Below are 26,560 nucleotides of genomic sequence, written 5' to 3'. Positions count from 1 at the left end.
CCTCAGCAGAGTTCCAGAATCCAGTGTGTGTGCCCTGAGATGGACCTGGACACTGGTATCTGCTTACCACCCCATGCTACCTTGAGCCTGCCTGGGTCACTGCATTTGTGCGCTGTTGGGCAATTGTCTGCCTTTGTGTCTGCCTCTCTCACTAGCCTGCCATAATTAGTTCCCCGTACCAGGCACTGACTCACGCCTGGAAGATGCTCGGTGTCCTAGATCTTGTGGAAGGAATCAGTGAATGAATGACTGTGTAATTCTGCATTTTGCTGCTCATGAAGTCCACAGACCCATGCGTGGTGTTTGGTAAGGGATAGGAATTATAAGGAAACCAAATACTACCGCAGATATCTAGGCTTTAAAATACATTGAAGTTCTGTGGGATGCCTTGGAACAGTCACAGTTGAATTTGCATCTCAGCCCTAGGGCTGTGAGCTCTGTGACCTAGAGCATGTTACTTCTGTTTTTGTTTAAACCTAAACAAGGTAAAGAGGAGATACGGAGACCTGATTCTCAGAGATGTGAGAATTACCCGGGATAATGTGTGTGTCCCGTCCTGCTCTATAATGTTACATTCTGTGCCTTTCTTCTGTATAAAATTCAGCAGGGGCTTATCTCACATGATTTGGTGGCATAGGTGGCTGTGTGATTTTTGAGTTAGCAAGCACGTGTCATATAAGACGGTAGGCATTTTCACAGGCCTATTGTCATCGTGGTGCACTAGATGCATTTTTTGCTGCAGTCACTTTATTGTATCTTAATCACGATAGTTTAGATGTAACTGAAATGGTCATATCCTCTGACCCAGTCATTCAGGTTTAAACAATTATGAAATCTAGGAGCGCTGAAACTGTTGACTTCAAATCTGAACCTACTAAAAAGCCACAAATTTACTCACAGAATTTTTTACCAAAAGAGTCAGTGCAGGCTCATTGGCCTGTTATAGGAAGAGTCACTGCCTGTATTTACTCATTTGGGTTCATCAGACCCATCACGCTTTGGCTTCAGCTGTGACCGATGTACAGAGTTTCGGTTTATCACCGCTGTTCCAGAGTGCACGTGGCGTGTCAGCCCTCGTATGGCAGAGAGGTATCCGCTTCCTACATCGGACCCTGCAGTCAAATCGACAGCGAAGAATTCATTTCTGGTCTGCACCTGTGGAGATCCTGATTGACAGGTGCAATATGGTGGGGCTCGGAAGTGACATTTTTAACATGTACCACGGCTACCGTGAATCGAGCTCAGGTTTGGGATTCATTGTTCGAGGGGAGACCCCATGGTAAAAAGAATAGGCGGCCAAGTGGAAGGGACGAGGACGGTGGCTTCATCAATCGCCTTGGTGTTCTGGTGATTGGCAGGGAGGGTGCTATTTTTACTGTAAGCTTTTACGAAAAATAACACAAATAAAATAGCTCTGGTTACTTCTCTGCTTCGTATACTCAGGGAAAGCACTTTTCCCAGTACCTTTCCCCATTTTCCACAAGCAAGAGCATATCATTAAAACGCCCCTCATTTTAATGTAAGAAATTAGGAAGGAGTAAAAGACTCAGAATTAAGCGCACTTTGGTTGGGGAGTTTTGGATGGCAGAATAGCATCACAGAAAGAGCTCTGATTTTGTCTGTGCTGCTGCCTAGTTCTGTGCCTCTGGGCGTTACTTAACTGCTGTGAGCCTAGTCTCCCTCGCTACAAAATGGGAATAGGGCGGTGATAATTAAACGTAGGGATTTTTGTATCATCCCTATACTTCCTAAGCCCTCAACAAGTGGGAGCTCCTACCACCATTGATTTTACTTTTAATACTGGAGGCATGTTTTGTTTCTTGGGGAACACTGGTTGCTTTAAATCATGAAGTCCACTTACGAGGCCATGTTGACTTTTGAGGGGAGTGAGTAGAAGAAGCCCCAGTCCCCGGGAGAGATGCTGCCCGACAGACATGCCTTGTCCTGCAGCTGCAGTGCTTCTCGAACAGGACCCCAAGAGCCAGAGGAAGCTGGGGGCAGGCCAGAGGTGTCCCAGCCACTCCTCTCCTCGGTGCGGGCAGCAGAGGGAATCTGGAGAAGCGTAGACACGCGTTCATGTTGCTGTCTTGTGTCTTGGGGTTTATTTTAAGACTTTTCATCCTGTTTCCCTTTGTTCAGAAAATATTAATACTTACTGTCTGCCTGCAGTGATGGAAACACATTTAAGCAATGGAGCTCACATGCTAGTGAGTTAATTTTTGTTTTTTTCTCTCAGTGGGAACGTAACGTGTTCCAGGGGCACCTACAAGAATACCTTTATTATGGTCCTGAGATTAAAGAAAGATTATTTAAATTTCAGTTATTTAGTTAAGCAAAGGGCTTACTTATTATTTTATCAGAGTACACCGTTCTAGAGGTCTGTATGGTGTAGAGCTGAGAGCTATTAATGCTGTACTTTGTACTTAACACTTGCTGAGAGGGTCGATCATGTGTGCAGTGTTTTTACCACACACACACAGATTAATAAAGGAGGTAGGAGGGGACAGGTGATGGATATGTCTGTGACCCTGATGATGGAGATGGCTTTGTGGGTGTATATTTATCCCCAGACTTGTCCAGTTATACACGTTCAATATGCACATCTTTTTAAATGGCAATCACACCTTAATGAAGTGTTTTTTTAACTTATCTGAAGAAAAGAATTTCTGGAGTCCAGGTACTTAGAGTTTTAGATAGGATAAATACCAAATATATCAACATGAAATACGCATTATGATACTACGTACAATTTGAGTCAAGGTATTTAAGTAGCATTTGGATTTTCTGTTAAAGTCCAAAATTAAAAAATGATTTTCTCTTTGTAGTTACAGTCTTTTTAGTATGGGCTGCTCTCATGTGCCTGTGCTGACTCTGTGTGATAGCTAGGACTGGGCTGATTCCTTTTTCTTAGGGTGGGGGACAGGTTCCCGTAGGAGTCTTCTGACTGTTCCTGCTCCCAGACCTATGGAAGGAGCAGGAGCCAAAGGCTGCATTTGGAGCACAAATGCCAGGACACAGGGGTCACCTGCAGGGGGAGCAGGATGCAGGAGCACTTTCCTCTAAGTGTGATTTTGTGCCCCAGCTGCAGAATCCCTGGGATGCTGTTACTTCCTGTACAGAGCCCCTGTAGGAACAGGACACTTGTATCCATGTACACTTGTAATTAACCTCTTTTAGCACTAGGTGGCTTTCTCTCGTTTTTTTTTTTTTGTTTGTTTGTTTGTTTTTTTGTTTTGTTTTGTTTTGTTTTGTTCCCCAGTAGCTTTTACCAAGCCTTGGTCTCCTGATTAGTTTGAAAAAGACAAAATCATCTTTGAGCTAAGGTCTATAGAATTAAGAGTATGTTTGTAACTGGTTATTTTAAAACGTACCCTAATTCTATTAATGCATATTTATCAATGCCCCTTATGTGCTAGAAACTACCAGGTACAGTAAACATACGCAGATGATTTATTGATTCAATACATGTGTATTGAGCATTTACTATGATTTTATTTCTGCTAGAAACTGGGGATAAAAAAGCAAATAAGGGGCGCCTGGGTGGCTCAGTGGGTTAAAGCCTCTGCCTTCGGCTCAGGTCATGATCCCAGGGTCCTGGGATCGAGCCTCGCATCGGGCTCTCTGCTCAGCGGGGAGCCTGCTTCCTCCTTTCTCTCTGCCTGTCTCTCTACCTACTTGTGATCTCTATCTGTCAAATGAATAAATAAAAAATCTTTAAAAAAAAAAAAAAGCAAATAAGACATCATCAGCTGTTAATCAACGTATGGGGCCGGGGGAGGGAGAAAAATATAAACCAAATATGTAGGTGGTTGAATGGTGGCATAAATTTGCATGGACCATGATGGGAGCACAAATGAATAGCCCATAAGCATATGCGGGTGGGGTGATGGCTTCGCAGAGGACGTGGCCCTGGAGTAGAGCTCCAGAAGACTCTGGAGAGTCAGCTGTGTATCTGAGCATTTGGTATGTGCCCAAGTAAGAGTTTTCCGACTCACTTGGAAGGAAAGGCCCTCTGGATGAGGGAAACTTTGGGGGGAACTCAAGTTTCTTTAGGGTTTGTGTGAAGGGTACCTGGGGCTATAGAGGCGAGTTACTGGAAGCCAAGGCAGATGGTGCTAAGTCATGTAGGACGTGGGATATAAACAATGCTCAGTTATTATGAGCAGGGACAGAACATTTCATTATTTTAAATGTAAGTCTCTCTCAGAAGTTCTTGATTGTAAGCACAAAGTGATTTTGGCTAACGTAAGCAAAAAGAGGGATTTATCGGAAGTATATCAGTCAGCTCACAAATGGACAGGAAGGGCCAGAAAATGGGCAGGAGCTGAGGTGAAAATTCACCGGGAACCCAGCCAGGGATGTGCCATCCGTCTTGTGAGCGTGGGCCTCCAGAGCCAACCACGGCTGGCCCTGGACTGCTGTGGTAACAGTACCGCCGGCATTTGATCAACACCATTTGTCTTTGTGTCATTTCGTCAAGATTCAAAGTCTTTGGATGGAAAATCCAGTTGACTGAGCTGAGGGTGTCCTAGTTGCTAGAACCTTCCGGCTTCCGTAATGGGAGATGGAACCTACCCTCAAGGTTTACGTAGTGAGTTCAGGGTTCCCTAACACTAAAAGCATTTAATTAGAGGTGATTGACTCTCAGGAATATGGTCAGTAGCCATTGGCAGTTGGATCACCTAATCTCGAAATTATTTTGCATTTCTCTAGTGTTAGGAAAATAATGTACTAAAATTTAAAAGGCTTTTAAGAAGCTCCCTTAAATACTGACTTCTGAGTCATCCTCCTCCCTACCCATACCCGAGTGACACGGAACTCTCCATTCCTTTTAGAGATGAAATGCTTCCATGACTCAGGCCCTGTGCTTCTCCTTGAACCACATTGTGTTGCTCTCTCCTCCTTAGCACCCTCTCCTCACGCCCCAGTGGATTAATATCCTCCTCATTTTTGCCTGTTCTGCTCACCTGTGTCTTACTCCTTGTCATTTCAGCTCCATCTTGCCTCCCTAGTCAACAGGTAGTGATGAGTTACTTTTGGGTAACTGTGTGTCCCTTTGGTAGAGCACTGAGTCTGCAGGGAAATTCGGGTAGTTGTATGTGTGCACGTTGGTCTCCAGAGCTGGGTCATAATATCCTGAGACCAAGGACGTTCTTACTCATTTCTTGCGGTTTTTAGCTCCTAGCACAGTGCCCTGCTGAACTCAATTGTTACTTTAAAGGTTAAGCATATATTCTGCATTTTGGCTCATACTGCTAGTATTCTCAGATATTTCTAAATAAGCATTACAAAGTTAAACGTCGCATGGCTTTAAAGTTATTAATCACAAATTCCACTTTGAGAAAGTCTCAATTAAGTAGCTAGTAGTGTATTTATTATTTTCCTTGTTTTCTACAACAGACAGATTGGTGCAGGGATTAGAATCCACATTTGGTGCCAAGAAAGATGATATCATACAAGGGTTGGGAATCTTGGAAATCTTCCTCCCTCCCACCCGTCCCCATCCCCATCCCCATCTTGGGTTTCAGATAATGGTTCCTTGGGGAAAGAGCTCTTCCATTGCATGGAGATTCTGCTTCCTGTTTAAAACCGTGTGTGTTGTGTGCACGTGTTCTAGAACAGGGCGCTCTCACCTGTCTTTGCTTCATGCCGATCTCAGGTTCCTGAAGTGGGAATTGGCTAACTCAGATGAGCTAGTTTGGTCTCTTAAGAGGACTTGTGAACAGACTTGCCTTTCTTTTTCAGGTCCTAGTCATGGGCTCCTGAGGCCGCTTCTAAACATTGTTTCTAGGGCGTCCGTTTCCCTGAGCAGAGTATCCCACTCCCCCAGAAAAGCCTCCAGATCTGCCCAAATCAGGCTTGGTTGCTTACATTTAACTTTGAGGCTGCTGGCACACTCAGCAAATTCCTTAGCTCTTTGAAGGGAAGGTAGAAGTCCACAGTTGTTTGTTACTGTGTTTAAAATCTCTGTTACAAGGGCGCCTGGGTGGCTCAGGTGGCTGAGCGTCTGCCTTCACTGCAGGGCATGATCCGGGAGTTCTGGGTTCAAGCCCCACATCTGGCTCCCTGCTCAGCAGGGAGTCTGCTTTTCCCTCTGCCCTTCACGCAGCTCGGCTCGCTCTTCCTCTTTCAAATAAATAAAATCTTAAAAAAAAAAAAAAAAACAACAAACGAAAAACAGGGGCGTGTGGGTGGCTCAGTGGGTTAAAGCCTCTGCCTGTGGCTCAGGTCATGATCCCAGGGTCCTGGGATGGAGTCCTGCATTGGGCTCTCTGCTCAGCAGGGAGCCTGCTTCCCCCCTCTCTCTGCCTACCTATGATCTCTGTCTGTCAAATAAATAAATTAAAAAAAAAAATCTTTAAATGACTGCTGTTAAATACTAGGTAGTTGATGTTTAAATGCTAAGTTGTGGGATTCACCTCATAATAGCCATAGTTGAGGGAAGGAAAGCCATTATGTGTGTGTGGGGGGGGTGGTCGACAGGAGGTATAGTGAGTTTTGTTGGGGTGAACTGTGAAGGACTTGGGGAGTGGAGTGTGAAGCCAGGGGATGGGATTCCCAGCTGGAACTTGGAAAATGGGGTGACATGATCACGGGACGTGGGGAGGCCAAGTGGACCATCAAGGCTGTTAACAGCAGGGTGGGGAGCTGTAGTAGGCAGCCTTGAAATCCAAACAGAATTTGGCCTTGAAGCTATAGCTAGAACAGTTATGTGCCAGCAAGTGGCATGCTTAGAAGTGGGATTTAAGGACGGGAGATTTCCCAGCTCTGTGAGTGCTGGGTGATAGTCGAGTGACTGTTGGAATGTCTTCTGGTGTCTAAACGTAAAGGACACTTCTGAGCCTGTTCTATCAGCCTCTTTGCAGATTCAAGATCTGATCTCAGGGAAGAAACTGGTTGTGGTGGAGGTGAAGCAGATGAGGTCACCAGGGTTCTTCTGCCTCTTGCCTACCCCCAGAAAACTCACGTCATTTTCCCTTAATTCATTTTCCCTTCAACAATGAGGCCCTTTGTTACGGCTATATTGAGTAAGGGAAAAAAAAAGTCTTGTCCAGGGTTGCATTACCTAAAGGCTTCGGGACAGGTACAAAGAAAGTAACAGCATAAAACCATAATGGGAAGGGAGCTTCAAAAATAAGCCAGAAGCAGTCACTCTCAGAGAGAGCCCCACAGGATTCTTCTTGTTGACACAGACATGTGGATTTGGTAAAGAAGGGGACCGTTCTTGGTGAGATGGATCAGAGCCAAGATGAGACAGAAATGTCGACTGCTCCAGCCAGAATTCCAGAACTTCACCCTTTGTGGAGCACAGCATGGACAGATCCCTGGCCCTCCGTCAGGAGCCCTAGGACCTGCCCGCGCGCCCCCCGCAGAGGGAGACGCTGTAGAGAGCTCACTCCTTTACACTGGCCTTAGCTTGTTTGCCATTGCTCGTGCCTCTTGCCCCTGTAGACTAAAGCTGTGTCGGTGGCCTCCCGGGAACAAAGATCGGCTTGAAAGAAGCAGGTTACTACTGTAAGTCAGTAAGTCCGGAGGACCCCGTGTGGAAATGCCCCCTGGGGCAACCTCACAGACGCCTAACACACCTTTGAGCATGTGGGGATCCCTGATTGGCTGTACACTGCCCTAAAACCACTACCCTGCCTGGGGCCCTGGACAGGAGCCAGGCCTTGCAGGGGCTCCCCCGGTGGGAGAGGTATCTGGAAGTGTCCGTGGGTTCTCCCAGCCTTGCTCCTGGGTGTGGAGAACACTAACAAAGCCCACAGCCTTCCCCCTCTTATGTTGTCGTGTGTCACGCGTTTCCTTCCAGTTCCTCATGTCAGGTAGCCTTGACCCCATGGGGTAGATGGTGTACCCTGACTTCACGTAAGAAAAGAGCCTCAGTTTTTGCTGCAGGAGTTCCTAGTGAAGATTCTGAACTAGTGTAGGAGGGGAAGGATTATGTACCTGTGGGATTAAGGGCGAGGCCTCGCTTTCATTTTTGCCATATAGCCCAGGAATCTGCGGCCCGCAGACCCAGTGACACACATTCCGGTCATTTTATCTTGCCTGACAGGCGAGGAAGCTACAAAGAGCTTGATTCAGTGGGTGTGTCAGGCTGGGCGAGTTCGCTTGGTTCACTTGGCTTAGTGAAGCAACGATACCAGGCCCGCCTATCTGCAGGGCCCATCTGGTCATCTGCTGGGCTCTTTCTGCAGCTCCCAGGAGTGGGGGGCGGCAGTGGGAACGGGACTCTCTGGGAATGCGTGGGACACCCAAGTGTACAAAAAAAGCCGTCTTAAGTGACTGTTGATATGTGGTTGGACATCCTGTCCCTCAGTCTGCGGGTGTGTGCGAAGTGCTTTCGCGCTTTCATAATAACGAGGCCCGTAGCCAAATGGTGAAAGGCGGCGTATCTCTGGTGCCTTCTCTGCTGATGTGGGGACAGGGGGCGCTTTCAAGGATTGCTCTCCGGATGCTCTGTGGCCTGGAGCCGTTGAACCTGCTCTCGTTTGCCAGGCCATTGGATAAGGTGTGGAAAATCAGTTTGTACCAGGGTTGCTGTTACTGGTTCTTGGGCTGCGCAAGGATAGAAACGAGTCTGTATCCCAAAATCAAAGGCACAGACAAGGCTTAACCAGGGCTACAGCTGGAGTCGAAGGGAGACTCAGCACTAGGAGAGAGAAGTTAGACTGGCTGGAACAGAAGGGAAGTCCTGCAGCCTATAAGGCTCCTCTTCCGCTTCCCACGCTGGTTTAATTTGCTAATGAGGGGGCGGGGGAAAGGACGTCATCTTGATTGGTTGGAAGGGCCTCATCCTGATTGGTTGATATTGGCCGGCCATTCCGCCTGCTCATGGGTGCTTTCGGAGACAGGGTCCGAAGTTCTAAGGCCAGCTTGTATGTGGGGCTGCGTCTTGGTTCTTGTAACCGTGGTCCCTGTCTCATTGTAGTGATGAGAATGGCTTAGTGCAGAGGTTCTTAGCTAGGTTCTGTATCGAAAGCCTATACCTATACACACACACCCTACACATTCCTTTATAGGCATATACACTTATACATATAACCCTTAATTAGGCCTCCGTTTCATTAGCAGATTGCTCTCCGTTCTCACTTAAAATTTTGAGTCACGTGCCTAGATGGTGTCACCCAGAGTTACATGCTTGCGCATGCCATTCCTGAGCCAGATCCATAATGAGAAAACACCACTCTCTCTTTTTGAAATGTGTGGGTCCTCAACTCTCTCATGCTGATTTGGTGGGGGCGGGGCTGAGGGTACAGAAAGGTATTGTCATGTTTGGGGATTTTTGCCTGGGTGCACTCTTCTGCCCTCCAGCTTAGGGCTTCCCAGCTTTGGCTGCACACTAAAAACCATTTGGGGAGCCCTATAAAAATCAGATGCCTGGGCCCAGTCCCCAGAGAACCTAAATAAAATGATCTGGAGGAAGCTTGGATATTAGGATTTTGTTTTTTATTTTTTCATTTTTAAAAGATTTTATTTGTTTATTTGATACAGAGAGAGCGTGAGAGAGCACCAGCAGGGGGAAGGGCAGAGGGAGAGGGAGAAGCAGGCTCTCCGTTGAGCAGGGAGCCCAGCGTGGGGCTCGATCCCAGCGCCCTGGGATCATGACCCAAGCTAAAGGCAGATGCTTAGCTGACTGAGCCACCTGGGCACTCCAGGTATTAGGATTTTAAAAGTTCTGTGGTGACTGTGATGTGCCACCAAAGTTGCATCTTGCTCTTCTCTAATTTCCCACAACATTTCCACATGCTGACATAGAAGCCAGGTCAGGATTTGCTTTAGAACCCAGGCCATCCGTGATTCCTAATTTTAGCCTGAGACTTTTAGATTTTTAGATATAGAAGGTGAAGGCCAGAAGGGAACTAGTTTCTTCCAGGATACTCCTTGTGGGTGGGCCAAAAAGAGACCCTGACAGATACTGTCATAGGCATTGGAGCTGCAGGTTTAGGCTGGTCCCCATATAATGTGTCATTCAGATTTGGTTTATGTTCATCTTTAAGATGACAGTCACTACTACATGATTCAGTTTTAATTTTATAAGATAAATATTTTTTTTCTCTGTAGTCCACACGTGTCTGTGATAGGTGTGAGCAAGCAGGCAAATATTACTTTGTGTTTTGAAGTAAAGACACTGAGGAGGCTGATGAGTCAACCCCCATCTTTGACCTCAGAATAAGTAGGTACTGCTAGCTTTGGCCTTGTGGGAAAGGAGCAGATAAAAAAACCTAGCAAGACATTTCAAATTACTTTGAGATCAGTTTGAAGTTAAAGCTGAGAAACATTTGGGGCACCCGAGTGGCTCAGTCGGTTCAGTGTCTGCCTTCGGCTCAGGTCATGATCCCAAGGTCCTGGGTTGGAGCCCCGTGTTGTTCTTGGGCTGCCTGCTCAGCAGGGAGTCTGCTTCTTCCCCCTTCCCCCCTCCCCCGCTTGTGGTCTCTCTCTCTCTCTCTGTCTCTCTCTCTCTCTCTCTCTCTCAAATAAATAAATAAAATTTTAGAGCTGAGAAACATTTTTGTTTTAATGGAATTATCATTTGGTCAAGGATTTTAACTTAAAACACACACACAACAAAAGCATGATTCTTCCCCTGGAGTAAAGGAAGCAGAGAAGTCCGTGCAGAGAAGGCAGAGAGCCCAGGCCCATGCTGCCCAGCTTTCCGTGTGTGTATTAGTGTTCCTGTAGTGTGATCTCATGTTTAGTGCCTATAGGGTTGACTGCTGTGTCACGTTGAATTGGAACAGGAAGCCCACTCCGGTTTGTGTGTGAAGCAGAGAAATTGGAGCTGAGAGGCCAGCGCTCGGCTGAGAGCCAGAACCCATGACCCCGGCTCACACTGCCGCTTGGGTTCCAGAATCCTTGAGTGGGGCTGCGAGCTCTGTCCTGGGCTGGGACAGGCTCTTGCTCACAAGTGGTCTGGCGACACAGCCAGCCCCTCTTGGTGTCTTTTATGTCTTCGGTGACACAGCTGCTCTTCTCATTTTAGTCTCCTTTTCTGGCCTCCCCACCCCTGTCCTTTCTGTCCCCCACCTTGACCATCCCGAACTTTGCGATTTGTCCAGTTCTGCAGAGGGCGTGATTTCTGTCGGTGCGTGGAACTGGGTCGTGTGAAATCATCATGACTTCACTCAATGTGTCTTGTAGGTTGTTATTTTGACCTCACGGGTCATTTTGGTGGGTGGTTGGACTTGCGATAATTCTGAATGTTAACTTTGGAATTTTCTGAATCAAAAAGACAGCCCCGAGTTGAGTGTGGGAGAATGCCTCGTGGGCTCTCGTGAGTCACACAGGAAGGAGGGAGAGGAGGACTTCATTGGCACTAATAGGCACTTTGCTTCTTCCCCAGGTCCCCCTCCTGTTTGTTACAGCCCCGGTAGTCCCGCCCCGATTCTGGAAGACCCCAACTACTTTTTCCCCGACTTCCAGCTCTATTCTGGGAGGCGTGAACCATCTGCTTTGACAGTGGAGGCAAACGGTAGTAGCATCAGGGAAAAAGTTGGTAAGTCCTTTTACTGGCATTTCGGTTGGAAAAACAGGATGATCATATGTTTCTGATTTTACAGACTGGCCAGTTGTATTATTGATTGTCTTTTTATTGGTGGGTGTCTTATTCTTAATGTTTGTGCTGTGGTGTCAGTAGACTGTTTTATAATAATATGTGACTCTCAACAGACAGAGTTCTTATGTAGGAACTTGAGAGTCATACCATTTATTCCCCAATTTTTCTCTAATTCCTATATACGTTTTTGCAGTATTTTTTTCCAGAACTTTTTCCTCCTCTGCTTTCACTTTTATCTCTTTCTGCAAATAATTGAGAAGTTCAGAAGAAATTCAAAGCCATAGTAGGCAGGGAACTGATTCCTGTGTGAAAACTTCTTGCCTATTTTTGAGGGCAAAATTGATAAATTGGTAAAACTAGAAGGGAATCTTTAAAACCACTGAAGGAGGGATACCTGGGAGGCTCAGTCGGTTGGGCATTTGCACTTGACTCAGGTCATGATCCCAGGCTCCTGGGATCGAACCCCACATCGGGCTCCCTGCTCCATGGTGAGTCTGCTTCTCCCTCTCCCTCTGCTCTTCCCCCGCTTGTGTGCTCTCTCTCTCCTGCTCTCTGTCAAATAAATAAAATCTTAAAACAAAAACAAAAACAAAAAGCACTATAGGGAGGGATCTCCTGGTTCTTGGCAAATGTGCTTATGAAAAGGAAATTCAGTAGTTTTCATGCTTGAGGAGAACCCCCCCTCCCCCAAATCATTATCTTTTGGAAATATATTTGTCTTTTTATGTGCATTTTTACTCAAGTTGTTTACAATGTTTATTTTTATGTGAATTCGCTTGTGCCACAAGCCTTTCATAACAGTTATCCTGAGGGCAGGGACTGTGTTCTCTTTACCTTCTACCTCCAGCACCTCTCTGAAGGCCTGGATGTAACTGGTTGGTGGGGAAGATTTGCACAGTGAGTGTGAGGCCCACTGAAGCCCACACTGATCTCTCTTTCCTTGGGTTCTTCATCGCTTATTATAGTTCTTTGGCAGTTCATCTTACATGGACTTCCAATAACCTGTTTTTCGTGTTTGAAATTTTTTATTGCTGAGTTTTGGGCTTATATCTTAGTTACAGTATACTTTCTTGGAAAGTAGGGAGTAAGTTCGAATTTACTGCACATGCAGTCTTATGGAGTAGATATGAAGTCTGCCCATTTCCCAGAGGAGAGAGGTTCAGAGAAGCCAAGTAACTTGCCTGAGGTCTTGGGGGTGTGATTTGGAGGGTGGGGGGAGGGGAGAGGCAAACCGGTATGATCCGAGTTCTGGTCAGGAGCTTCAGGACCCAGTCTGTAAAGTTCTTGAATTTGCAGGACAATTATTTTCTAAATGCCTTCTCTGTATCAGGGTTGTGTTCTAAGCACTGGAGAGATAGCAGGTGATGAAAGCAGATAAAACTCTGCCATCTGGTCCTTGAATTCTGGTAGAAGAGGATAGATCATAAATGCAGTGTGGATTGGAAGAAGAGGCCAGAGGCAAGAGATGTGAGGAGGCCATTCGAGACCTCTACGGCAAGTGGTAGGGAGAGCAGGCACCTGGGAAGTGGCTGAGGGCATGGAAATTAGGGTTGCAGTCTTTTACTATCGCTAAGACACTAAAAATGTCATCTAGTGTCACCTTTTGTCATATTTTAATACCAAAAAGAGTAAGAGGGATGTGACCTTTCATAGTCCTTGCCTAAAAAAAGATAGAGGCATAAACCTAATGACAAGTGTCTGTGGGTACACACGTGTATATGGGCAATATACATATATTTATATATCTTGTAAGCATATCCTACCACCTTTATTTTTTCTCATCTTACCGGACTAAGAAAAACTAGTTTGGCACTTGATCAAATGTGGAGAGAAAAAGAGACAAAGGGCCAAAAGTACGTCTGAAATTTCTGTCTGGATGGCTTATAGGATAAGGCTGCCACTTACAGAAAACACAAACAAACAAACAAACAAACAAACAAAAAGGCAACCTTGGGGAAGAAAGATGGTTTGGGGGGAGACAAGGTATTCTGTGTATATATAGAAACAGAGCCATCATTGCCTGGAATTGTAGAAGTGAGGCTGCTTGGCGATGATCTAGTTCAGTTCCCTCCCTTTACCCATGAGGAGATTGAGCTCAGAGATAGTAAGTGATTTGCTCAAGGTCACGCCTGTAGTAAATACTAGAATTTTTACTATCCTACTGCTATGTAATTTCCTCAATACTTACTAGTATTGTGAAATGGACAGATTTTATATTTCATGGCACTCATGCAGGAATTCTTAAATGTTTGATCCCCCATTACATGCACACTGGGTTCTGTGTACTAGCGAGACCGGGATGGGTTGGCGGGATCCTTGCCTTTAAGAAGCTGAGAGTCTTGGGTGAATAATCGCTGCTGTCTACTGCAATACCGGTTCTAATGGTGATCTGTATGAAAGGAGAAGGCGCTTAGGAGGAGGGGTCAAGGCTGCTGGGCTGCAGTGGGACAGGTTATACTCCAGAGTAGCTGTGAGCTCTCACTTGAAGCATGTCTAGGAATTTCCCAAGAAGACCTGGTGAGGTGCATCCCTCTCGGCAGAGGGAAGAACGTGAGCGAAAGCCTAGGGGCGGGAGAGAACTTGCGTGTCTGGGAGCTATGTGGTCTTAGGTGCTGCTGGACTCACTCACCGAGGAGTGGCCTGGGAGGGGAGGTAGTGGTGGTGGCCTGAACTGTTGCTGGTTTCCCCGTACCTGCTGCAGCCTAGGGTAGGATGTCAGTTTCATCTTGTAATTCACTGCTGAGGAATTTTCTGCAGAGGAGTGATACAGTTAGGTTTTCCTAGTTGAACAGTCTTTCAGGGTAACGTGGAAGATAGGTTGAGGTCTCCAGGGTGGGTTTGGAGGTGGGACCAAGTGTCAGAAAAATAGATAAGAGGCTGCTGGAATTGTCTGGGTATGAGACACCATGGGCTTTGCAGTGTTGTGGAATAAACACAGCTTTTTTTGTAGAATGAGTCAGATCCCGACTCTGGCTCTTCCTACCTCTGTGACCCCCGTCATTCGCCTTCTCTGAGCCTCTCTCCTCATCTGTGAGATAAGGGAAATTATATCTGTCTCGTATGATCATACGTGCCTCATACGATTACCTGAGGGATAAATGAAATAACATATGGAGAGAATTTAGCACAATACCCAGTGCATCATATGTACTTTTAAAATGGCTCTTACGGTTACATTGTGGTTATCAATAATATATTTGGGGACTGGAGGGGAATGAAAAAGGTTAGGAGAGGTGTTTAAGAGGTAGAGTTGGCAGGCTAATACTGGATGCTAGAGGTAAGGGAGGAGAAGGAACTTTGGAAAATGCCCAGGTTTCTGGCCTGGCAAGGAGTAGATGAGGGAGGGATATGGGGTTTGGTGGGTAAGTGCTGGGGGCGGGGAAGACATGTTGAGTGTGGAGAGCCAACGGGGCCGTCTGCTGGGGACGGTGGATGGCGTCGTGAATCAGTCGTCAAAGACGGGTGGCCGGTGTGATGGCCCGGGAGATTCTGTTGAGTGATGGTGGGAGAGCTTTCAGGGCAGAGCTGTGGGAAATAACCAGAATTTAAGAGGCAGGTGGAGAAGAGGGGGCCAGAGAAGAAGTGCCCAGAGAGGCAGGAGCTGGAACTAGGGCAGGGGTTGGAGGTGGGAGACCTGGATGCTTCAGGAAGCACTTCAGGAAGTAGATGCTCACCATGCCGAGTCTGAAATGCTTCCGGCAGGTGAGGTGCGTCATACAGGAGATGGAGTATTCTCGTTGGGCTTGGTAGCTAATCAGAACTGTAGGGAGAGTGGCAAATGGGGCATTTGGAAAGTGGAGATAGGGAGTGTAGACTGCTTACCGAGGACAATCAGAAGATAACAGGAGTACAGATGCACAGAGGCAGTTAGAGGTACGTGGCTAGGGCCAAGAAAAGGGGATTCCTTTTTGTTTGATCTTGTTTTTTTTTTTTTTTTTTTTTTTTTTTTTTTTTTTTTTTTTTTTTTTTTTTTTTTTTTTTTGCTTCCATTTTTTTTTTTTTAAAGATGGGAAAGATTTCGCATATTTATATGAGGAAGGCAAGGAGCCAGGAGGGAGTTTAAAGGAAAGGGAGGGGGCGAAGGACAGCAAGGTCCAGGAGGAAGCAGGAGATGAGGAATGGAGAGTAGTAGACTCGCTATGAATGGGAACAACACTTCCCTGAGAAACTCAGGGTAAACGGAGGTGGCAGTGTATTTGAAATGTTGTCTTTAAAGACTACTGTAGTGGGCACCTGGGTGGCCTGGGTGCCTTCAGCTCAGGTCATGATCTGAGGGTCCTGGGTTTGAACCCCACATCAGGCTCCCTGCTGAGCCTCTGTCCCTCTGTTCCTCCCCCCATGCACTCTCTCTCTCAAATAAATAAATAATCTGTAAAAATAAATAAAGAGGTAAGTAAATATATAAAATGATAAAATAAAATAAAATAAAAAGAATAAAGGCTACGGTAGCTACCATGTTAATTACTCAACGTGTAGATCCAGACCCGTGTCCCCATGGCACATCCTGACACCCTTTTCCCTCTGTTTGCCTTCTAGTTGAGGAACCCCTGTGTCACTTCCAGCCCCCAAGCCTCCTGCGGACGTCAGAGGTGGAGATGAGAGGTTCCGAGGATGCGGCCGCTGGGACAGTGTTACAGCGGCTGATCCAGGAACAACTGCGGTATGGCACCCCGACCGAGAACATGAACTTGCTGGCCATTCAGCACCAGGCCACAGGGAGCGCAGGACCCGCCCACCCCACGAACAGCTTTTCTTCCACGGAAAACCTCGCTCCAGAAGACCCACCAATGGTCTACCAGGCGGCGCGCCAGGAGCCGCAGGGTCAGGAACACCAGGTGGACAACACGGCGATGGAGAAGCAGGTGCGGCCCCCGCAGCCTCAGCAGAACAACGAGGAGCTGCCCACGTACGAGGAGGCCAAGGCGCAGTCCCAGTTCTTTCGGGGGCAGCAGCCACCGCCGCCACCGCCGCCGCAGGGGACTGTCGGGCACGGTTACTACATGGCCGGGGCTGGCGGTCAGAAGGCCCGGACCGAGGGCAGGCCCACGGTGAGCCGCGCCAGCAGCGGGCAGGCGCACAAGGACGAGGCGCTAAAAGAGCTCAAGCAGGGCCACGTGCGCTCTCTCAGCGAGAGGATCATGCAGCTGTCGTTGGAGAGGAACGGTGCTAAGCAGCACCTCCCTGGCTCTGGCAACGGAAAGGGGTTCAAGGCGGGAGGGGGACCCTCCCCCGCCCAGCCCACAGGGAAAGTGCTGGACCCCCGGGGTCCTCCGCCCGAGTACCCCTTCAAGACCAAGCAGATGGTGTCCCCCGTCAGCAAGAGCCAGGAGCACGGACTCTTCTACAGCGACCAGCACCCAGCGATGCTGCACGAAATGGTCAAGCCGTACCCCGCCCCTCAGCCCGCGAGAACGGAAGTGGCCGTCCTGCGGTACCAGCCGCCCCCAGAGTATGGGGTGACCAGGTGATTCTCTCTCGGGCCCATGGGTTTAACCTGGCTTTTTGAAATTTTGAGATCATGTTCTCCGCGCTTGTTATTTTCAAGGCGGGTTGGGTTTCAGCCATCGGGTTTTTTTTTCCTTGCGCGTGATACTTAATAAGGCACTTCTGGACCAGAATATATAGAGTGAAACAGAACAGAGATCAGTGGAGGATTGTCTCCAAATGTAGCAGAAGGCGATCGGGGATTTATGAGTTGAGGGGAGGAGCATCGGTCGCTGGCCGCCCTTGGGAGCTCTGCCTAGTGGCCAGGCAAAGCGGCAGTTTTCCTGGCTGGCTCTGTGGACAGCGTCCAGACCCCTGGAGCTTATTATTACCATGGGGTTTTATGGAGCCATTCTTCATTGTAGATTTGAAAGGAAAACGTAGTCTGAATGCTAGAACAGTGGAGCTAAAGGGGCCATAGAAATCTTAGAGTTCCACCTCTGTATCGAGCAGATGAGACACTAAAGCCTGGAGAGACGCCCACATTTCCGCAGTCCGCCGCTCTGGGCCGCTGGAACGAGATTCCAGTGGCCTGACCGTCAACAGCTGTTCCCTCCATTGCCCTAATTCTAATCCTTCTTCCTATTGATGGCTGGATTCAGCAACACTTACAAGGTGTCTCCTCTGTGCGGCCTTGTACCCGGTTTGAGATAAAGAAGGGCTCCTGCCCTCAAGGACTTAATCTCGCTGTCCTGGTGGGAACCAGCCCCTGAGCCCATCACTGCTCTGTAGGGGCTGTTTGAAGGCAGTACATGGAGTGCTTAGAACCAGAGAGATTGTATGACTCACAACCGGAGGCAATGGGGAGAGCCCCACAGAAGAGGTGACATCCAAGCTGGATCTCAAAGGACCAATAGGGCTGTGGGGAAAGCATGTGAGGAGATGGGGTAGCGGAACACACTGTGTGGGGGGAATGGGCTGGTTTGGTCTGGAATACACCCAGGTACCACGGGTGGGCTAGGGAGTGGCCAGCAGTGGCAGAGATGTGTTAGAACACGGAGCTGAGACCAGCCGGTCAAGGTCTCTGGGAGTCCTTCTATGGAGTTTGGAATTTAGCCATAAGCAGTTGGGAAAGCCAGTGTTTCCAGGGAGAGACTCTGTGTGTGTTTATTAGGTTGACTTCAGTGGCGGTTGAGGATGGATCAGAGGAACAGGACCAGAGGCCATGAGGACCTCCAGGGACAATTTCAGTAGTCCAGCTAAGAACTGGTGAGCACGGCCTACGTTGGAGGCCGGAGGTACAGGGGAGCGTTATGTGCTGTGAGAGGCAGAGAAGTCACACGGACAGGACTTAATGACTGATGAGACCCAGAAGCTGAGAAATAATAGGCCAGTTGGAAATCAAACTCTCAAGAGAGAAATTGGGTCTGAAGGTACAAATTCAGGAGTTACAGCATTTCAATGCTGCCAGCCTTCTTGGAGAGAGTGTGGAGCAGGAGCAGGGGAGGCAAGTGACCACTGCCTATTCTTGGCTATGTTGTCATTCTCACAAAGGGCTTTATCTGTCTGTTTCCAAATCAGGTGAGTTGAGTTTTCCCTGGGTGACCCCAGCGGCTGTGTGCAGAGTGCATCTTGGCTGTACGTCTTCCGAAAAGGCAGTGAGTGGGCCTTGGCAGAGGGAGAGAGCTGGCTCGCCTGCCCTCTGCTTCCCAGCTGCTGACACATTCCCCCGCGTGTTAGGCTGGGAATGCCAGCTCGGAGGCAGGATAGCACCTCGGAGAACTCTGTCAGGCTGTGGACCTCGTTCTCCCCAAAGGCATCATAGTCTGACTGAGGACCGAAAAGGCAAAAAAAAAGTCCTCAAGATGGGGCCTGCGGGGCTCTTGTTTTTTACCCTTTCGTAGTTCCTCGAGCCACAGGAGACATTTGAACTTTAAAACTGTCAGGTTTGAAGAGGGGCGGGGAAGAAAAGTCTTCATATCTCTGGCATATGTGGCACATTGATTCAAGAGACTTGTTTATAGTCATCAAGGATGTTTATCACAGGATCATAGCAGAGTTTGTGATGTTTCACATTTTTTCCTGAACATTTGACTCCGCCTTTAGAGCTTGCTAGAAGGTGGGGACATCCCCAAAGGAACCCTTCCTCTTCTCTTTGACTTCACAGCAGTGCATAACGTGGGCCATTTTGTTTTTTTGTCATCTGGCCGTAGGTGAGATGGGAGGTGGGAGACCGGGTAAGGGGCGAAGAGAAGCAGCAATAGGAGATCTACCCAGTTACTTGTGGAAAGTGTCATTTGTCTCAAAGTTATGACGTCAAAAAGAAGAAATGCGTGAGGGATTTGAGCTAATTGCCAGGCTTGGTGGCCGGACTGACACAGCACATCAAAATGGCCCCAGAGATGTAACAGATGGGCCACTGAGGCTCGGCCCCAGAGCTGAAAGGCCCCTTTGTGAGCCTAGCCATGGTCGCCAGCATGGCTCCAGCAGCCCAGCCCTGGGCTGACAGAGTCAACAAAGGTACGTGTACACCAGTCCTGCCACAGACACAGCCAGCGTGATCTGAACTCCCAGGGTGGGATCTGAGACTCAGCAGTGCGCGATCTTCAGGTTTCCTTCGACCCAGGAGATTTGAGTTTCGTGGTTATGTTCCTTTGCGTCTTAAGAGTTATCTGTTCGTCATTGATGGCGGTGGTTTTGAAAGCTGCAGGCTGTGGGGTCTGTACATCACAGACTCCTGGCCACCAAGGAAGGGCCACTGAGTGAGGTCATGGAGTCCCATCTCCTGGCCCTTTACTTTGTTCAGACTTCACGGCTGTTTGCCTACCGATGGAAATTTCCAAAAGGCAAGTGAGACAGAGCATAGAGCTTATGACAGAAGAAGGAGGAACTTGGGAGTTCTTGCCTTCGTTACTGACCCACCATAGCTTATACATTTACCCTCCCTGACCTGCTAAAGGTGGAGATGCGTGGTGGTTTGTTGTAAAGCACTTTAGTCTCTTGGTGGGAAACCCCAGGGAGAAGCTATCAGTTACAGCCTCGTTGACTTGCACCAGGTTGGCCCCTGTCGTGGGTGAGATAGTGAGGCTGGCAGAGATGGGGAGACTAAGGCCCTGCTGAGGTGGCTGGTGGGGACCTCCAGGGAACAGGAGCTGGCCGAGGAGGAAGGCTCTGGTTTTATTCCTGCTCCATCATCCTTTTTCTTCAACCTGAAAGTGGTAAGGGATATAAAGGAGGACAAGGTGAGAATCGAACGGTTGTTCTATGTAGAATTATGCTTTAAAAAAAAAAAAGCCAGCATTTGGGTGATAATTCATACTCACTTTGTGGAAAGAGCATTCTAGAAGCAGTGACCTGGCTTACGGGACTGTGAGTGGAAGTGAATGCTGGCAGATGAGCTGATCGCTGTCGGAGCAGTTGGGAGGACGTTAGTCAAGGGCATGTTTGCTTTCCAAAGAAGTCTGCCCATATTTCTGAAAGTGGAAACCGAAAAGGCAAAAAAAAAAAAAATCACTTAAAGTAGCCTACTTTCTTAATACAATGACTGTAACATTTTCCTCTACACATTCATTTTTTCATGTGTTATCCTCCTAGATTATATTCAGTGTAGTATCTTGGCTTGTTTGTGCTGTTGTCTGTACTGTTGTATCACATTCTTTGTATAATAGTATCTTAGCTTGTTTTAACTCAAATTGTATCAATTCTTTCTACAATACCATGCACTTGTTTTCCTCACCATCCTTTTCATTGCTGGGTGATATTTTATAAAGTATATAATTTACATCATCGTTTCTACAAATAATAGAGTGAACACAATCATGCATATCAAGTTGTCTGTGCCCTGACTCCAACACCTGGTCCTATCCCCTAGCCTCTGACCCTAGGAGGGTGGCTTTCTGAGTGCACGATGGGAGGGCCTGAGACAAGACCCCAAAAATTTAAGACTTGGCAGTGTTTCTGAAAATTGGTGTGAAGGTGGAGCTAAAAACAGAAGGACCAACTGAATGTCTATTTCGAGAGTGTGTGGAGTCCCAGGTCCTCTTCTCACTCAGGTTGTGGCTGGCTGCCCTGTCTGTCTTTGCCCCAGTAGAAGTCCGGGGGGTCTGTTCTCTGGAGGGGATCTCTGAACTTTGGTTGACTTCTTTAGAAATCATTATTTAGAGTTGAAATTATTGGGTTAATTGTAACAAACATTTAATGACTCGTGATACCAGATAACTTGGTAAAAATCATTACAGTGTGTGTGTCACTGCCCTTTGACCAACCTTAGTCATTGTCATTACGACACCTTCGCTCACTTAATGGGCAGATAGTGTTAATTCTTTATTTTACTTTGCGATTATTAGCTGGGTTACTTGGGGGGTTAATTTAACGGTTAACTTAACCTTGCAAATTAGCTGTTTGTGTCTTCCATTTGTATGATCTATATATTATAATGGATTCAGAACACACTAAAACCTGTGTTCTCTAACACTGGCCCTGACCTTGCAGTGTCTAGAACTCCATCTGTACCCTTAGCAGGGGGCAGTGGAACAGGACTAAAGCTTCAGTGCCTGCCTGCGCCGGGCACTCTGTGTGGGTGACCTTCCTCTGCTGTCACTGCATTTCTGAGGGGTGGGCACTGTCACTGTCCCTACTGGATGGTAAGGGGGGATCCATGATGTTCACGGTAAGCACTGAGGCCCAGACATAAGCGTAGGAAGATAGTTTTACCAGCTTTCCAGGAGCAGAGAAAAGAGTGGTAACTGTTGATTAATATTTTTTCCATCTATGAATGTATTAATTGGATTTTTAGTATGTAAATGGATACCTTATAAAGGCACGAATGATGGTGTTTTTGACCCAGCCCTTTGTCCAGGCTGATAAAAGCATCTTACAGATGATGTCAAGCAGGAGGTGCTGCGGACCTCCTTGCAAGGAGAAGCTTGCTTGGTTCTCCCCCTCTCCCCAACCCCCCGCCGGGCCAGCCTTCTCCACCACCCTCCTTCCCAAAAGGGCACGGGCTGACAGTTTCCTGCATCCAGAGAGAGAAAGTGTGGTGTAACTAATGTCCTAAGTCGCTCATATTTTCCTTTGAAAATGCACAGTGCATTTTTCCCCAGAGAAACCTCCAGGGGTAGTTTTATTTAGGTTATATGACATCCTCTGGGAACATGCCAAATGAGGGTACAGTAAGGAGGGAGGCACCAAGAGGGGACACAGCCAAGGAGTGCATGTGACAAATGAAAGAGAGAGAACACCTCTCCCCAAGAAACTCATGTTGATCCAACTGTGAAAGCAGAGTGCAGTTTAAACCATGAACAAGGACAGAGATAGGTGCCCAAGAGCAGGGCTCACTTGGTGGGCACGGGGTTTGGAATGTGCTGTGTTATAAGAAAAAATGTTTGGTGGTCCCATCTTGCTTCCAGTTGGAAATGTCTGGAGGAGAGAGGAGAATTTTCAGAGTAAGTGTATATCCAGAGTGGTAATTTGCAGTTTATAGAGTTATGAACATGAATTGCTATGTAGGACAAAAGGTAAGCCAGGACCAAGGTTGTTGGATTAAAAACTATGTGTTGCTCTTAACAGAAATGAGGCCATGGAGCCTTACTTAAATTGCACCAGCTAAACATGTGTTTTGAATACCAGCATTAGAACTCAGGAGTTTCTACAGCTTTTAAGATGGATTATGGCTGGATGAGCCAAGAAACATGCTGTTTATTCTGAGAAAAAGCTCTGCAGTGTGGGAATTTCAAAGGCTAGGGTCAAGTTCAGGTTACTTTCTTAGGAAACGTAACACAGTTCCAGCTATAATGAGTGAGACCAGTGACTTCTTCAAACAAGAGGATTGCCTCTGTCCATCCTGCATGGAAATAAATCTGATCTTAGTTTACACAAGACTTGAGTCTTAATTTGGGCATTTATGAGTCTTGCTGGTGTCTGCACAATCAATGGGGGCCGGCGGGGAGGATTTGGGTTTGCATGAAGATTTGAGGGGTTTTGAGTTCTGGCTCTTCCATTTTGTAGTAAGTTGCGTCAGTTCTCTGAGCCTCAGTTTCCTTATCTGCAAACTGTTACAGCTCATTTTTTCTAAAACCCATTTTCCCCCCCAACAAAGAGAAAGAAGGAAAGTAGAAATTATCTGCAGTCCCACTATCCAGAGATAACCAGAGTTCAGTAAGCTTTGGCTGTGTTGCCCGAGGGTCAGAAAATCAGAAGAGAAAGTGGGAAAACTCTGCGTAAACTAGGAGGTATTTTTGCTGAACGACAGGTCTTAACTCTTTAACCTCTTCACCACAGGCCAAGAAGCGCTTTATGATTTCATCTTGTTTTTAAATTCTTTTATCTCATTCTGTTTACTTTCTCTGATTATCACAATAATGATGCAGATTTTTTGGCTTATCTTCAGTTTCTAATTTTTCTACAGCATACATATGTCTAGGTAATCTTAGATAATGAATTTTTTAAAAAGTAGCCACATGTGTCCATTGTAGAAATTTTATAAAGAAAAACAGGATAAGGAAGAAAAATCCATAATCCCATCACGTAGCATGAGCCACTCTGACTTCTTATTATAATTCCTTCTAGTCATTTTTCTGTGCATTGTGTTTCACACGTACTAGGTGAAATCCTAATATGTCTAGATATGATTTGAGAAAAGTCCTTTCTTAGGGACTCAGTGGAAACTTGCTGAACTGAATTGTTAATGTCAGTACTGAAAAAAGTCGTTTTGATTTTATGTCTCTATTAAGTTTGCTTTGGAACATGTCTTTAGCTGTCTGCATTTTTCCTTTTGAATTCCTTGATCACATCCTCTGCCTGTTTATCCACTGATGTTTATTTTCCTGCCACGGTTTGAAAAGTTTTTAATTTTTAATTGTTAATCACATGAGCCAAATTTATTAAATGTTAGCATGATGGCCTAATTTCAGATGAACATTGAGTTTCATATATTGAACATAACTTGATCACCCTTGATGCCTGGGAATATGGGGAGAGCAGGGAGGGGTCTGACTGCTGGTCTCTTTGCATGAATTGCTCTGATGGTCACTGAATTCTGGAATTATCTCCCAAAATGAGGCCTTTTGGTGTACATTTGGTACGGTCTACAGCAGTGCTGTCCAATAAAAGTATAGTTATAAGCCACACATGTCTACTCAAAAATGTTTTGGCAGCCACATTTTTTTAAAAGTTAAAAGAAAACAAGTGAAATTAATTTTAAAGCATAGTTAAGTTAACCTGTTAAAAACATATTTTTAAAAACATGTTTTAGGGGCTCCCGGGTGACTCAGTGGGTAAAGCCTCTGCCTTCCACTCGGGGCATGATCTCAGGGTCCTGGGATCCAGCCCTGCATTGGGCTCCCTGCTCAGCGGGGAGTCTGCTTCTCCCGCTCCCTTGGCCCACCCCAGCTCTTGCTCTCTCTCTCAAATAAATAAGTCTTTGAAAAAATAAATAAAAACACGTTTTAGTTAGCTAAAACCATGATCATTTCAACAGGTAATCAGCATTGAAAGCTATTAATGAGACAGTTTACATTTTTGGCCCTGAGTCTTCTGATTTTGATGTCTGTCTTCTACACTTCCCGCACATTTCAGGTGTTTGGGAGCACATGTAGCTCGTGGTACTCTTTGGGACCACACAAGTCCCAGAGGAGGTAAGACTCTGAGAGCGAGTGCCCTGACACGTCCAGACATCACCTTGAAACGGGCTCTTGTTCTCTGCTGTGCTGCGGGAAAGTTCTTCAGAAGCCCAAGGTTCTGTGGCGCTGGAATAAGCTTTGATCCCTTACTGAGGTCGAGCATTAGGGACTGCGATCCTCATCACATGGGGTTTGAAGAAGGGACACTCAGGTGGTTCTTCTTGCCTTTCTCTGAACACCAATGATCAGTGTGTGGTAACGACAGAGACTAACAGGTTTAAGTGCTTCCCTCAGGATATACACAGTGTGGCACGCTTTATATTCCTTGTCTCATTTAATTCTCGCAACAACCCTGTGAGGTAGGTATGATCATCTCGTTTAAAGGTGAAGAAGTTAAAAACTCACCCGTGGGTCCATGGTTAGAAAGAAGCAGAAGCAGAGAAAAGAGACCCCGTACTGAGGAATAGGGCTCTCCTGTACCAAAATGGGAGGTAGCCCCCATGCGGTGGGAGTATGATGGGTTTTATGTCCCCCCCCAAGTTGAAAGGCTCCCCCCATTTTTTTTTTTTTGGTTTTGTAGTGAGATCTCAGCTCTGTGAATCCTGAAGTTTGTGCACTTTAAAAATAAGATAATGTATGGCATGAGAGTGGTGAATGCCCAAGTTTGTGAGAAATCAGTACAACAGTGTGACATGCTAATGTGACACGTTACATCCAGGTGTCACATAAATATGGAAGTTTATGAACGAGCTTGTGTTTGAAGGCCTGCGATGTGCACAGAGGAGCAAATGGATTGGTGATTACTTGTCACCAATGACCCTGTTTCCCCAATCCAAATAGCATTGTCACTCCCATTTTGAGCTGCATTTTGTGACCCCAAATACATAAGAAGGGCAGTGATGGGGCACCTTGGTGCTCAGTCGGTTAAGCGGTTAAGCCTCTGACTCAAGTTTGGCTCAGGTCACGATCTCAGAGTCCTGGGATGAGCCCCACATTGGGCTCCACGCTCAGCGGGTGGTCTTTTTCTCCCTCTGTGCCCCCCCGCCCCGGCCGCTCGTGCTCATCTGCACGCGAACTCTCTCTCAAATAAAAATCTTTAAGAAGAAAAGAAAGGGCAGTGACATGGAGCTATGTTATTATATTGGCAACGTCATGATTTGAGATTCTACCTAGAACTGATTATCCAGAACCAATCTAAACACCAGAGGTCTCTTCTTCAATACAAAATTGAGGGTTTAGCCATTATTTGAAAGCACATCAAGCATATGTTGTCTCCCTAATTGCTCCTGGGCTTAGGGGCCAAATCAACTGACACATGTGTATTGGGTACCAACCCAGTTGAAGCCATCATCTTCTACCCTCAAAAAACATGCATGCTAAAAATTTGGGAGAAAAGACACATGTGTGAAAAATTAAATAATATTACCTTTAAAATGAAAATTCAGGAGAACAAAAGACTTGGTATAGGCCAGTGGTGGCAGGTTGTGAGAATCGTGATTTCAGCAAGTTGTCAGTTTGGAGGAAAGAAGTGGCTACCAATTCTGGGATCAAGCTATGTGCATATGGCCCAAGTCACTGACAATGGAGGGCCAGTCTGCAAGAATTTCCTCCATGACCCCCATTTTGTCTCTTAAATATGACTCTAAATGCTGTATTTTTTTTAAAGATTTTATTTATTTGATAGAGATTAAAAGTAGTCAGAAAGGCAGGCAGAGAGAGAGAGAGAGAGAGAGAGAGAGAGAGAGGAGGAAGCAGGCTCCCCGCTGAGCAGAGAGCCCGATGCGGGGCTCGATCCCAGGACCCTGAGATCATGACCTGAGCCGAAGGCAGAGGCTTTAACCCACTGAGCCACCCAGGTGCCCCTAAATGCTGTATTTTTAATACATCACTGTAGACTTGGCTTTGATCAGACATATTTAAGCAACTGGTCAGTTACTGGTCAGTTGGGTGGCACTTGGGA

General features: G+C 46.7%; 1 protein-coding gene across 1 annotated transcript in view; it reads left to right on the top strand.

Annotated features, from left to right (window-relative positions):
- LOC111154520 (angiomotin like 1) overlaps window positions 1–26,560 on the top strand; it is a 154,510-nt gene that overhangs the window by 78,937 nt on the left and 49,013 nt on the right. Inside the window, exons 5-6 of the mRNA XM_022514175.1 lie at window positions 11,345–11,497; window positions 16,094–17,021. Coding sequence (XP_022369883.1) covers window positions 11,345–11,497; window positions 16,094–17,021 — 1,081 coding nt within the window. The remainder of the gene's footprint in view (window positions 1–11,344; window positions 11,498–16,093; window positions 17,022–26,560) is intronic.

The sequence above is a fragment of the Enhydra lutris genome, unplaced genomic scaffold, assembly GCF_002288905.1.
Source record: "Enhydra lutris kenyoni isolate GAN:26980312 unplaced genomic scaffold, ASM228890v2 scaffoldscaffold37, whole genome shotgun sequence".
In the NCBI taxonomy this organism is placed as follows: Eukaryota; Metazoa; Chordata; class Mammalia; order Carnivora; family Mustelidae; genus Enhydra; species Enhydra lutris.
Note: the sequence above shows the minus strand (reverse complement) of the source record. Positions and strands in the feature narration are given on the sequence as shown.